The following is a 15,009-nucleotide window of genomic DNA, read 5'->3' on the forward strand; positions in this document are numbered from 1 at the left end:
CTAAAAAGATAAAATCACTGAAAACTTAATCCCATATGCATTAAAGATTAACACTACTTTTAACCAAAAACTTGAATTTATAAATCTTTTACACTTCACATTATCATTTTTATTCAATATAAAACTTAAGTTTTACCCTTATATTTCTAATAAAGTATTATAACATGTAAAAAATTTACAATTAAAAAACATGCTAAACAGAATACGAATTTAATACCTGAAGTCAAGAGGAGAGCAATACAAAAAATTTGGAAAAAAAACATCGAGGTTTTAACTGTGGAACTCATTCTTTGAAACAAATCTAAGTGTTTTTTTGTGCTTTTGAGAGTTACAGATATGTTTATGCATGCAAGAGAAGAAAACATACATGTATATATATACACATAGATAAATGGATGTTACAAATCTTGTAATATTACTATTTAATTTAATAAAGATTTTTTGTGTGCATGATATTAATTAAAATAGAGAATGATGTATTTAATAGATATATAGTGTGTTTTTAAAATTCAAAATCCATTATATTCAGTAACATCATTAAAGCTAATTATATGTTACCTTTAACGAAGTTTTTAAATATATAAGTACTATATATATTTAACCATGTTTTAGAAAACTAGTTATTAATTCTGAAGAAGGAATTAATGATATGATACTAGATATATAAATATAAATTCCACATTAATAAAATTAAAAAATACATTATATGTTATTAATTATTGTTGAAACCAATTAAAGAAAAAGTCAAAATTTTAAACATAATTATTGTTTAACAATTTAGGCCAATGACTAAGTTTCTGGACAAGTACTTTANAAAAAAAAAAAAAACGAAACAAGATAAAAAAAATAATGTTATTTAAAAATTAATCGTTGGTTCATAATATAAATCCGAGAAGGGTTTGTACTATTCTAAGGAGGATTAGTACTGATTAAAATAGTATGTATTGATATATATAGATTTTGTATCGAAAATTGTCATGTTTGTATGTTAGTGTCGTGTATCGCCAAAGTAAAAGTATATATACTTGTATGACCTTCTGGGTTGTTCGATTACCTGTACTTCTCTTTTTTTTTTTCATAAATATCAAAAAGTATTATAAGAAATTTTAACATTAAAAATATCAACATTTTCACTCAAACAATTTTTTTCAAAAATTATATAATATTTGACTTTTTTATTATAAAAAAGATATGTAAAAATGTATTTAAAAACTAAAAGAAAAAAAATTCTAAACCGTTTTTAAATAAGAACTATGCTATTTATGATTTTTCATTATGAATAAAAATATATAAGAACAAAAGTTAATTCCTATCCAAAAATTTTAAAAAATGTTTTTTGCTTTAAAGTAAAATATTTTTAAAAATTACGTATATTTTTTTTTCATATTTAATTAAAAGTAATGTCTTTAAAACATGTGATATATGGGACTATTAGTTGATCTACTTTCAAAAATAAAGTCCAGTTTTATATATCAGATCTGGTTTTTTATAATTATTTTTTATAATAAACTACATTGACGACTTTAATTTTTTTTAAATTTTTTTAATTCACTGTTACATCATGATTTCAATTCATAGATTAGAAAATTGGAATTTCACTCCACCCATCATTGTTTGGAAGCGAGATTGGTTCCTCCATTTATTGCACTTATTTTGAAATTCTTACAATAAATTATAATATAACCCGATTTCTCATTTCTTTTTGTCTAAAATGTATAAAAGAATCTTTTAATTCTATATAAATAAATAGCATAAAATGATTAATACAAACAAACTTGAATTTCAATATAAGCTAGCAAATTTTATTACCAACTAGCTCAAATTATTGTAAAAAACAACTAAAAACTATTCAAACTCACGAAGAATAAGAAAAAAAACAAATCAATAAAGATTCAAATAAAAGACTATTTAACTAAAAGGATCAACATTTTGAAATGATGATAGAGATATCCTTTATGTCTTATTATTTTCGATTTTATATTTTATTTATATTAAAGCATATTTCATTCATATTTGTAAAATAACTCTCAATTCTAATATTTTTAACACAAGATTTTTATATAAATCTTCTCTCGCTTACACTTTATTAAAAATTCACATGATATGAAATTAACTTTTCACCCAAAGACGGGTTATATATTAATTTTTTTTATCACCTTTCAAATATATTTACTTTCGATAATGTCTAATTAATAATATTTAATTATAAATTTAACATTAATATATAATTAAACTTTAATATTACCATTAAGCTTGGAAAATTTCTTTCACATCCATTAGTACCAACCAACCAAATACTAACAAATAGAGTCCATTATTGAATGGTTTTCTTATTAAAAGAAACACTCACTAGTGGCTTCAAAATTTGGTATGTCTACAAATTGAAAAACTCCATCTTCTCTTAGATCAAGCATCTTAAACCCATGTGAAGTTAAAAACTGCTTTATAAATACTTTCTATGGCACTGTAGTTTATTTAAATTGAAGCTACTCAAAGTAAAATATTGAATTATTATTTTGAGTTTGATATGAATATAAATATATTATTTTCAAATTCATTATTCTTCTTATTTGATAACAATAATTTATTGAAAAAATATTTTTTTCCAGTAAAATTATTCAAAAAGATATATTTGTTTTGTTTACTAAATTCTATAGAAAAATATATTAAATAGTGTTATTGCGGGCAATTTACAAATAACAAAAGATGGAATAGTAAGAGACCCGACAATTTACTTATCTAATCGTCCCAGTTAAAATGGTTAACTCTATTATTTTCTAAGTAAAATCTCAAATCAAAAGCTTTACTATATATTATATATAATAGTGACAAGAATAATTTAAATTAAAAAAATTTATTTGATGTTTCAACTTTTACGAGGAAATTGTCTTGCAAATAAGGTGATAAAAAAATAATTTAAAAATATTATACAAGAGTAACACCCTTTATTTTTTATAACCAGACTTATTACCACAGGGAAGAACACGTAGAAAGAAAAATATTTATTATAATTATATTACATATTGTCTAAGTAACATAATATTTTTAAAATATAACAATAACAAGAAAAAAAAGTGTATCTGGATTTCTTCTTAATCTTAGCTTCTACGTGGGAGTATTAAGAACGAATTACTTTATTTAAAATTACATTAAATGTTAATCTTTTTTACCTATTATGCATCAAATATATTCTTAAAAATTCAAAAGAAAACTAAATTACCAATATTTATTATTATTTTTTGTTATTGATTTCGAAATATATATATTTTTCTATTAAAACTTATACTTTTATTTGATTTAGTATACATTACAAATACTCTATCAAACATAAATACTCATTATAGTTGCACCATTATTTTTAAAACATGCATACATTTTCTATTACAAATTTAAACTATTCATGTTATATAAACATATAAATAAAACGACGTTTTAGCATTAATCTTTGTATTTACTTTATTTAATATATAATAAGTACCAAAAAAAAGTTGAATTATATCAAAAGTTTGAATAAATAGTCTATTATTACAATACATATGTATATGTTTCACTTTATATACAATAAAAAATATAAAATATCAATATACAAATTTTAATAATATTAATTTTTAATAATTAACAAATATATTCATTAAAAAACTAATACAGATATACAATTAAATTTAAAAATAAGGCTTTTACATATGTTAGCATCCACCAACCAAATACTAACAAATAAGGTTTACCTTACCAGCAGTGGACAATGCTTCACTGTTAAATGTTTTTCTCATTAAAAGAAAGACGTACCAGTTGCTTTAAATTTTCGTATATGTCTACAATTTGAAAAATTCCACCTTCTCTTATCTTACTTCCTTCATAATTCATTAGATCAAGCATCTAATAAAACCCATGTGAAATTAAACATTGCTTTATAAATATTTTCTAAAACTATAGTTTAATTTTTTTTTATACAGGTTAAAAAATATTATAAATCTATATCAATCAAATCGACTTCACCAAAATAATAATAGTGTTATTATATTTCCTTCTCTAATCACCAAAGGGACTTTTTATGCCAATAAAGTTATCATTTAACTAACTAATTATAAATATATTAGTAATTTTTCACATTTTATTTTAATTTTTGCTCGAGTTAATTACGTGAACGTATGTGCCAGTTTCGTTCAACAATCCACATCACAGGAAACTGGATCAAGATTATCTACTTAAATAATGCTCATAATTTATATCACACTACAGAAACAACAATTTTTTTTTTTTTTTACCTAATTGTTATTTTAAACTTCCGTAACAAAAAAAAAAAAAGAAAACGTTATTTTTTGTCTCTCTAATTTCAACGTACACAATTTTTTGAGTTTCAAACTTTACCTACAGTACTTTTTGTCATTTTGTGAGACGTATTTAAAAAACATACGGAGAACTTTGGAGGACTAAAACTTACTTATAAAAGAAAATTTGAATTACTAAAAATATATTTTGTCTGCAAACAATTTAAAGGGCTAACTAAACTAAGCTTAAAAAGTCTAGAAGGATAAAAATATATTATCACTAAATTAAAATAACTCATTTTATTATTAGATGGTCTTAAAATGACATTTGAAAATTTTATAGAAGTAAAAATATATTTGATATTTTATTATGCTTTAAAAAGAACTAAGAATTAAATTAATGAGCAGATTCAATTATCCCTCAATTGTATCCGACTTAGTTAAATAAATAAATAAAGTATATAAATTCCAATAATATATAGATACGTAAATAAGAGAGACAAATTTCAGATACGCCAATAATTATAAAAAAGTGCAGTGTAGTGTCTCCTAGAAAAACCAGAGAACCATGTGATACATAAATGACAGATGGAACCCAGTGTTGGTGAAAAACGAAAGAGTAAGAACTGGTTTACGTTTATGGTCTCAGAGCCTTTGCTCTCTACACAACTGTGTAGTGTAAGTAAACATTTTAGCAAGAAGAATTGTGGCAAGAACATATATATATATATATATATATATATATATATATATATATATATATATATATATATAGATATAATCAATATGAGTTAATTTAGTTTAATTAATTATAGCTAAGCATGTTTTTAATATTCTACAAATGTATAGCAGAAGGATAGGAGAAATAACTGGTAATGCTAAGATGTTACAGCATCATGATTCCCAATGCCATGCTCGACAATCTCATGACACAAGGGGGAAGAAGCAAAAGAAGAAATAGCAGAAGAATATGCAGTTGAATCAGAACAAGAGTTAGAATTGTTAGAAGATGCTAAACTAAGGAGCAAATCAACAAAAGCACCGACTATGAATCCGTGATTGTTCCTGCCATTGACCTTGAGATACCAAGTCAAAAGCTCCTCCAAGCCTTCCCAGTCCCTTACTCCATGAGATTCCACCATCTCCTCCATTGATCTCTTGAAATCCTCGTAAGGGTCCTCTGATTCCATGGCAAGAACCACACTTTCTTTGAAGGGAAACCCACTGGCCTTGGCCTTTTCCAAGATGGAGCTTGTGTCACCAGGCTCGAAGAAAAGCCTCTCTGATCTCACACCACGCACCAACATCTCCAGAGACTCCCCGTCGCAGCAGTAGTAGTCTTCTGACTCGGTGGAGATGCTGGCAGATTCAGACGAGGTGGTGAACCATGACTTGGGAGTTTCGATGACACTCTCTGAAGGGTCGAAGAAGACGGAGTTAACTGTCTTGAAGATGTCATCGTCGGCACCACCTCGGAAAGAGAGGGTCTTGGAATGGCCGCAAGAGGGTATGAATTGCCATGGATGATGATTGTGAAGAAGGTGGTGGTGGTGGTGGTGGTGTAGCTTTCTTGGTGGTTCTTTGGTTTTGAAAAGAGAGGGAAGTCTGAGAGCTTTCTTTCCCATTGGATCTATCTTTTTTCTGTATTTTGTCTGAGGATGTGATGGTGTTTGAGTTTCTATGGGATTTTGGAAGCGTTTTGGTTGGTGCCTGCAATAAATTTGATCAGAGTGGAGTATTTAAAGCAAGAGGCTCTCATAGGAGGCAAGAGAATATGACAAACAAATGGGGTCTGGTATGCGCTTTCATGGGTGAATTTAATTTCTAGGTTTGTAAAATTCAATGTTATTCAATGCTCCCATCAACAACTGAATGTAACAGTACTTTTTTTTCATCACTGTCCGCCTCATTACAAAGACAGATACACAGAAAAAATATCAAGCATTCATCAACATTGGAGTTTGTGTTTATCTTCTTCCTTAATTTGTAACTAACAAACATTTAAAAACATTCATTAGTGATCTCTTATTAATTTTTATGAATAACGTGGTACTTTCTAACTCGTTGAATCCTTAACCAACATTACATTGATTAGCATTGTCACGACTCTTTGACCTAGGGAATACATTTTTTTTTTTATCATTTTGGGAACAATGATAAGAAATGTCTGATATTGGAGCATGAAACTGAGTCTAGTTGACCCCATTAGCGTTTGGCATTAAACCATGATGCATTTATAGTGATGGAAGGTCACCTGCCGTTAACCTTTACCTTTATGTGATAAAATTATGAAATGGGTGGAAAAGACAGATAGGGTATAGGGTAGATTAAGTGAAAAAAATCTGTGTGATTACAGAACCAAGAAAAGAGGGTGAATTCATGTGAAGGTTTTTAAATAGGGAACGGTCGTATCACGCATCAGAATTTATTAGAAAACGGAGGTTGAGATCTAAAACTAGGCTCTCAATTTATTATGAATTTGCTCTGCTTTTCATCTCCTACTACTATGCTATATATGGTCATGGATACAGTAATAAATAATCTGTCATCTGGTTTCAGGGACAGATAACATACTTTCACAATCAACACACACTTCGCCAATGAAATCATTGTACCTTTGAATTTATTTCTACGTTTTCTTCAGTTGAACCATGTTGTGAACTTTACTTAGTGCTACTGGTTGACCCTTGTGTGAATGACTGGAAAAATACACCTACGGTGATGCATTCTTTCGCACAGTCATGGAATGTACATGAATGTTTGTTGGCCACTAATAGAAAAAGAAATTCTTACACTTTGTGGTAGCATGATGCTTTATAAATATAATTCTACACACATATTTCTTCAATTTTTGGTGTAGACATGCATCTCTCAAAGTTGACCTACACTTCCATTATAAAAATGAGAAATGATCCCTTCCCCTTGCCTTGCTTCATGAAAAGCGTTACTGCTGACTTTTCTGCACACAGAATTCACTTCAAATTAATTTGTTTCTCAAATTAATATATAGTTGATTGATCAATTTAGTAGTTGGTTAAGTTTATTGATTTGCTCTTTAAAATAGGAATTTACTATTTAGACTCGTGCATGATCTATTATCCTATTTTAGTAATCGATTATACTTGTTGATTTGCTTTCTGAACCGAAAATTAACCCTTAAGTTATTTAATTGACAATTTGAATTGTGACTAACAAAAAAAATCATACAGTATAATACATATTGAAATATATATTACACTATCACCTTTTTAAGTTAAAATGGGTTGATATTAGGATACATAAGATTTTAGAGTGAAATTAGAGAATAAGTAACTGTTGTTGTTGATGAATTATAAAAACAAATAGCCTTTTTGTACTGTGAACAGAAATTTAGAATTGATGAGATTGTGATGGTGAACCAAATATGTTTAGCTTTGGTATGAAATAATTTGTTCTAGAATAGTCTTGAAGACATTTTGTTCGCTGGCATTGTTGCGAGCTACCATTTGATGATGCAATGGTCTCCATCAACCACTCAATTTGCCTCCATCAATGCTTTAATATACTCGGGAACTGGAACCTCTTATCCAAAGCTTTCAGCCATAACATAAAGAAAATTCAACAGGGATGCACCAGTTTCTTTTTTTTTTATATATATATACACAAAAAAAATACAAATGCTTGTACATTAGTCCATGTGACAATGGGTCCTAAAATAATAGCTTAGTTGTACAAAAAGTAACGCTTAGCAAACTCGAGAAGGAGGTTTGTAGGGGTCCCCATGACATTTCTAATCAAATAAAGTGATGAATCTTTTAGAGAGAAACATGCCAGAGAATAATTGTATAACCTCATCAAATAAAAGGGAATCATAATTATATATACACACCAATTTAACTCAATCCACAAGTACCTTCCTACTTATTACACCCAATAGATGCCTTCTAATTCTGGAGAAAATTAACAATCACCAATTATGTTCAATAATTGTCTTTATTCAAGCCCTTCTTTTGTACACTTTGATTTTGCTACATTTTTATCAGTTTACATTTACAATAGTGAAGATATAACACTAATTAAAAAACATGAGTCTGACTCATTAATAAAATATTGAGATAATCCATGATCCAAAACCTAGTGTTGTGAAAATGGATTTTAATTCATGAGTTAACCTTGTCTATAACAAGTTTGGATCGATTTAGATTGAAAAAAATTAAAATTTTAATAGAGTCAATTTTTAAGTCTAGTTCACTGAAAACTCAACTCATTCGGATTAAATTCGTGGCTAAGATCATTTTACATTGAAAGTTATTTATATTTGAATTAGAATTTTTTTATGATTAAAAAAAAACTTGTCGTTAAGTGAGACAGTTAATCAACTCGTTTAATCCAATAACCATGGTGGACCGAATCAAATTTAAAATTTTTTTACTTGCAAATAAGTAAATCGGATTGGATCGACTTACTAAGGAACTAACCCGCAGTGGATCAGATAAGATTGAATTGGGTGATCCATTTTAAAAACACTATCGAAACTTGAAAAACTGTAAAATTATAAATTTTCATTTTTATATAATATTCAATTTTATCACTTTTACTCAATATAAAATTTATATTTATATTTAAATTATTTGTGATATTGTCCATTTTTTATACCATGCCTATTATTTTTTGGGTGGTAAAATTATCCATTTTGCACATATATTATTGGAAGTCTCCTTCAAGTTTCCAGCTAGAAGCTTGATGAGGATTGATTTTATTCCACTTCCATAGTTGAAACTTAATATTATTGTGGCATTTGAATGTCACTAATGTAGGTGATGAAGATGTGGACATAATTTAATTTTTCCTAATATCATTGAAAGCTCATGCTTAGTAGTAGCACTATAGAAGTGATTCTTGAGCTGGAATCTCTGCATATCACTGTCTTGGGCTTCCGAATAGCAAGATAGTTGGAAGTGAACTGTTATGTCTCCCAACCACATTTATAGACCTTGGCCATGCTCCATGGATGCACATGCTATTTTCAACTCTATCATTCTTCCCCAACTTCTCTTTCATCTATTCTTTAACTTCAACTCATAATATTAAAAAAATGGTTTAATTTCCCCAAAATGCATCTTTCAATTATTATTAAGTTTTTTTATTCACTTTTTTCTTTTCTCTTTTTACTTCATATTGCCACCTTCCACGTTACAAAATCAGTATATCCCAGACACACATCTATCTTGCAACCTCCTCTTCCGACCATTGTATTGCTAACATCTTATTTTAGTATATCTTTTATTGTTACTTTATTGTTTAATAAGTCAATTTACGTGGGTCAAGAACGTGAGAGGTTTATTTTATAGAATAAAACTTTAAGTTATCATCATGGACTGAAAAACTATTACTTTGGTTTGTTCATAAAAACATTAAGACTATATAATAAATTATATATTTGATTTAAATCTTACTTCTCAGGTTTTTTAATTTATACTATATTGAAGCTTGAAATCCAAACAGAACTCAGTGTGAGCTGGTTCTATTTTGGATTTTTAAACGTTTACGTACTGTTCTTTGTTAACTTTAAAGTAAAAAATAATAAATTATAAAATGATGTATATTTTTAATAATAAAACCTAATTATTTGTTATTATTAAATAGACATTTTTATCGACATCAAACGAAGAAAATATGTTTCTTAAGTCAAGTATACTCCGACTAGATGTTAATAATTATTTCCTTACATATTTTGAAAATATTTTCATATTTAATAATTAGTTTGTACGGTACAATATAGTAAGGATACATTTTTAACAACTAAAACATATAAAATTTATAAATGTGTTACGGGTGTTCCTTTTTATTTTATTTAAAATGTTATTGACTTAAGTTAATTTTTTTTTTCTGAACTTTCTTTTATATATAATCTTAATATGCTGTGCTGTCAGAATATTTCTTGACGGAATATGGATCTAGTTGACTATAAAATTCTTGTTTGAGAACATTTTTTTTTTCATGTGTGATTATGGAATTTGGAATCTGGGTTATGTTTTTTTTTCTTCTTATTACGATAATGAGAACGTCAATCTAATCTTTAATTTTTTTATATAACTTTTATGATTTTAGTAATATATATATATATATATATATATATATATATATATATATATATATATATATATATATATAATAAAGTTGAATTTTTTTCTTTACGTTTATTACAGTTGTTATTTATAAGAATTTTTTATCTTATTAGAATAATACATGACAATTATATCTTATTATTGGTTTTTCTTTAACTTCCATTAATATCTTTCTTTAAAGTGACTATTGGAATGGTTGTCACTATTTTATCATCAATTTGTATTAGAGTTTTGGTTTTTGATGTTTAGTGTATTTCTTTTTATACTTTTAAGTTTTATTTTTAGTTTTAAAGTCATGTGAGGTACTGGTACTAAAAGTGTTCATCATCTCATTTCAATGCATAATATTGCATATTGTTTTTTGATAATTTTGTTTTACAAGAGAAAACCGAAGGAGAAAATACATAACAAAGATATATAGAGATAGATAGAGATAAATATTTGGTAAGTAAAGAAAAATATGCGTGAAGAAAATGAAATTTAAAAAAAAAGTTTAGAGAAAAGTGTATTAAAGAAAAAGTGTATTAAAGAGAATGAGTTGAGAAAAATAAATTAAGAGAATGAGTTGAGAAAAAAAAAAGAAAGAAAAGAAGCTGGGGGATAGAAAAATTAAAGAAAATGCATAAAATAAAATAGTGAAAGAATAATAATTCGAAAATGAAAAAGATTCGACCAAAAAAAATGAGGAAAAATTAATAATAAAGATTATGTTTTTTATAATTGTTCAAATGATATGTATCCATTCATTCATATGAGAATCAACTTTTTATAAGATTTCTTAACAATATATCATTTGGTATCAACATGTTATGCTATTTTTTTTTAATTTTATTTATTTTTAATTAGGTATGAAATATAATTATTTATACATTGAAAATTAAAGGCTGCATTAAAGATAATTAATTATTAATAGATATTGACAAATATTTATGTGAATTAATGTGTAATTTACATTGTGTGACCTGCATGGAACAACTTTTTTATACTTATCTTTTTCATTTTTTTAGTGTCGAATAATATCTTTTTCATATTGAAAAACATAACCATTTACCTTGTTTCATTGATAAAAATAATATTCAAACGTGTACTAATAATTATTTCTTTTTAGTGTTGTCTTTAATTTTTATAGATCATAATTTTTCATTTTTGATTAAAAAAATAAAATTACAAAGAAAATAAAAAATTACATTAAATTCCAACCCCGTGTCATTCTTAAGTTGGAATGACAAAGTAGCAAAGTATCACTCAATTGATGAGTTGTAATTATGTAGATATTGTTGTTTAACTATCTACGACATAAATATTAAAGTGATAATACACTTAGTCAGATAATGACTCGAAACTTAAGCGTGAAATATCAAAATAATTATTATAATTTAGAATTTGGTTAATTAATCAATTGAAAAATGATATGATTAATGGTTCTAAAACTTGTTGGATAACACAATAAATGCATTATTTAAATGTTGGAATGCATTGGCTTCTTCAACTTCTTTTATATATGTTTAAATTAATATATAAAGAAATGTACTTTTTAAATGTTAATATATCATAACATTGAATATATTTTTTATCCTTAAACTTATAGACAAAATTAAAATTAGTTTTTAATGTCAACCTAAAACATCATTTAACATGTAGAAAAAATTAAAATCATTGAATTAAAATGATTACATTCATTATTTTTAAACTATAAGAACTAAAATGTATTAAAAATTGGAATAAACACAATTTCAATTTTTCATCCAAATTTATAGAGAAAAACATATTTAAATATATTTGACAAATATTTTTGTATGAAAATTTTCTATAATCTTATACAAAAAATTCAGACTAATTTTTACTATAACATTTCTTATGAATATAAGTACTTTATTTCTTATGGATCGATTTTTTTTAATTGAGTGTTTGAATAAATATCACGAATATATAAATACCAACTCGTATAAATATATTAATTTGTGTAATAAACTGCCGGTAAACGAATTTTCACATTGATTATTATTCAATGTCTCTAATTATTTGTAAAGGTGTTTTCATAAAATTTACAACATTATTAATATTTTGGCATTAAACTTCTTTTTTACAATAAAAAGACTCATACATTCCACAATTATTAAAAGTAAAGTTTTAATTTTGATATATGAATTTATCTGCATAGACTATCAACCTTCAATACATTAAAAAAAGTCACGACTTTTAAGATACTCAGTGTAAAATTGTAATACAATTAGGACATATATTATTTCTTAATTTATTTTCATTGTGAGCATTTTAAACAACAAATTAATTATAATTATTTTACACGTTCCTTTTAAGGTAATAATTACAAAGGTGACCATTCTTTTTTACTTATAGTACATCATGTTTATATAAAACGTAGAAAATTGCTTTATTAGTATATTTCTACTGTTTTCAAATTAAAATATTTAATTATTCAATTACACGGATTTGAGTTTTTTTTTTCTTATCCTTATGCTGAACCCAATTTTTAATTTTTGGCATTTTGTATGTAACCTAAAGTGTAATATATTTATTCCAAAGCGTCCTAAAATAATGAAAAAACACAGATGATGTTTACCTTCACTTGTGTAACAACTATTTTGTGGAAAATTAAAATTACTATAGATGTTACGAGTCTACATCACTAATACGAGGCATTATATACCAATATAATTAATGATAAAATATTAATATTCTAAAATAATATTTTTTTATTAGAATGATACATAAATGTAATATTAATTTACAGTATTTATGCTCATTAATTAATTTTTATTGAATAAAAGGCTATCTAAAGAAGAAAATTTAATGCTTAATCATTCATGTGTGACATTATTTAATGACTTTTAACAAAAAATATTAATTAAAGTAACACGAGAGAATGCGTGACACACTATTTTTACTAATAACGAAAGTAAGGTAAATCAAATCTCTTTTTTTTCCACCTCGGTACTTGCATAAACTAATATACATCATTATCCTTATATAAATAGGGAGCGTTTTCTGAAGAATTTTGTCTTCATATTCAATAATTCATAATTTCTAAAAAAACATAAATCCTTTTAAATGATAATAATAGTTGTTTTATGACTTGAACAAAATTCCAAAAAATACTGCTATGATATATACGTGTTTAATATAATTTAAGAAAATAATTTACTCATTCAATAAATATAAAAAATTAAATTAAAATGAGTTATTTGGACAATAAAATTAAAAAATTAAAACAATAGAGTTTAAAATTCATTTAAAAACTTATAATTGCATACCCTCCCACTTTCTTCTATAAATAAATTAAATAACATTAAATATTTAAATTTAACTAATATTTTTTATAAGTTTTAATATTATATTTCAAAATAAAATTTTATGATAAAATAAAAAATCAATTAACTTATCCAAAAAAGAAAAATAAATTCTAAAATATTTAATTAATTATTAAAAATACTTATAAAAAATAAAATAAAAAACACTTCAAATATTATTCACTTCATTGTTTTATAATTATTGAGATCACCCACTCAAAACAATGTTAGATATTTGAACCTCTCCTCTTCACTTTCTGGTTTATGCGACTTTATTCTTTTTAGTTGATCCATCTATTTTTTATGCAGAGTTTTATTATATGTAAGGTATTTTCTTAGTTATTCATGTGGTATATGATTTATAAATTTTATTAGAAATTGTGTTTTTCTAATGAATTTTCACTTTTATATAATATTCTATTTTTTTATTATTAATCACTTAAACTCATAATTAATTCTTAAAACACCTTTCGTTCTATTTTCAATTTCCATTTGTTTTTCCTCAAACCAGTTTCCCAGCCATGAAATTACCCAATTCAAAAATTATTTATCACGATTACAAACTAGCACATGTTAATTAGCTTATATAAATAACGATCAAAATATATAATAATTGCAATAGAAAATGGAAATAAAAATTCTGATAATTTATTCTTTTGACAATGTGCTAACAATGACGAGTAGCACTTTGCAAACCAGTTTTGCAATTGAAAATGTTGTCAGAGTGACATCTACGGGATGAAGATTAATAGATAGTAATGGAAAAGAAATACAAATTAATACCAAGTTGTCCTTATTTTCTTTCTAGGTTTTGTTTGAAAGTTGTTAATAAGATCAGAATTTGTGCAGATTGGACATTTAGGGTGAGCTTTGGATACCATCACATAAACCAAACAAATAGCACATCCCGTTGCAATTAATGGTGGTTGTTCATCTTTTGGAGTATCATCAAGATTCTTATCAATTGCCATTTTTGAAGCTAAACATGCTCTCTGATACGATAATGACAATGGAGTTCGCGAAGTAGCAGATTCTATGGCATTTAGTAAATTATCAGAACTTGTTGACCCTCCTACTGATAGTCTCAGTTCCAAATCAACTTCTGCACATTCCATCTCACTCAAACTTCTTTTCTTTCTTTCCTTTGCTTCAACCTTTCACTCAAACACCAAACAAACATAAGAATATCATAAAACCAAACACTTTTTATGATTACAAAACATTCTTAAAGATTTCTAACACAACATTCAATGTCATTCTCTGCAAGAAATAGTTAAATCATAAAACATGTATGAATGAACTCAAGAAGAAATAAATTTAACTATA

The 15,009-nt window shown here is 25.7% G+C and overlaps 1 protein-coding gene across 1 annotated transcript; it reads right to left on the minus strand.

The window, feature by feature from the left end:
• Nucleotides 1–5,046: 5,046 nt before the first annotated feature.
• LOC106771534 (transcription repressor OFP13) lies at nt 5,047–6,214 on the minus strand. Its single transcript, XM_014657529.2, has one exon. The coding sequence runs from the start codon at nt 5,891–5,893 to the stop codon at nt 5,147–5,149; it is 747 nt and encodes a 248-aa protein (XP_014513015.1). The 5' UTR covers nt 5,894–6,214; the 3' UTR covers nt 5,047–5,146.
• Between the last annotated feature and the right edge of the window lie 8,795 nt (nt 6,215–15,009).

This window comes from Vigna radiata, chromosome 8 (assembly GCF_000741045.1).
Source record: "Vigna radiata var. radiata cultivar VC1973A chromosome 8, Vradiata_ver6, whole genome shotgun sequence".
NCBI lineage: Eukaryota > Viridiplantae > Streptophyta > Magnoliopsida > Fabales > Fabaceae > Vigna > Vigna radiata.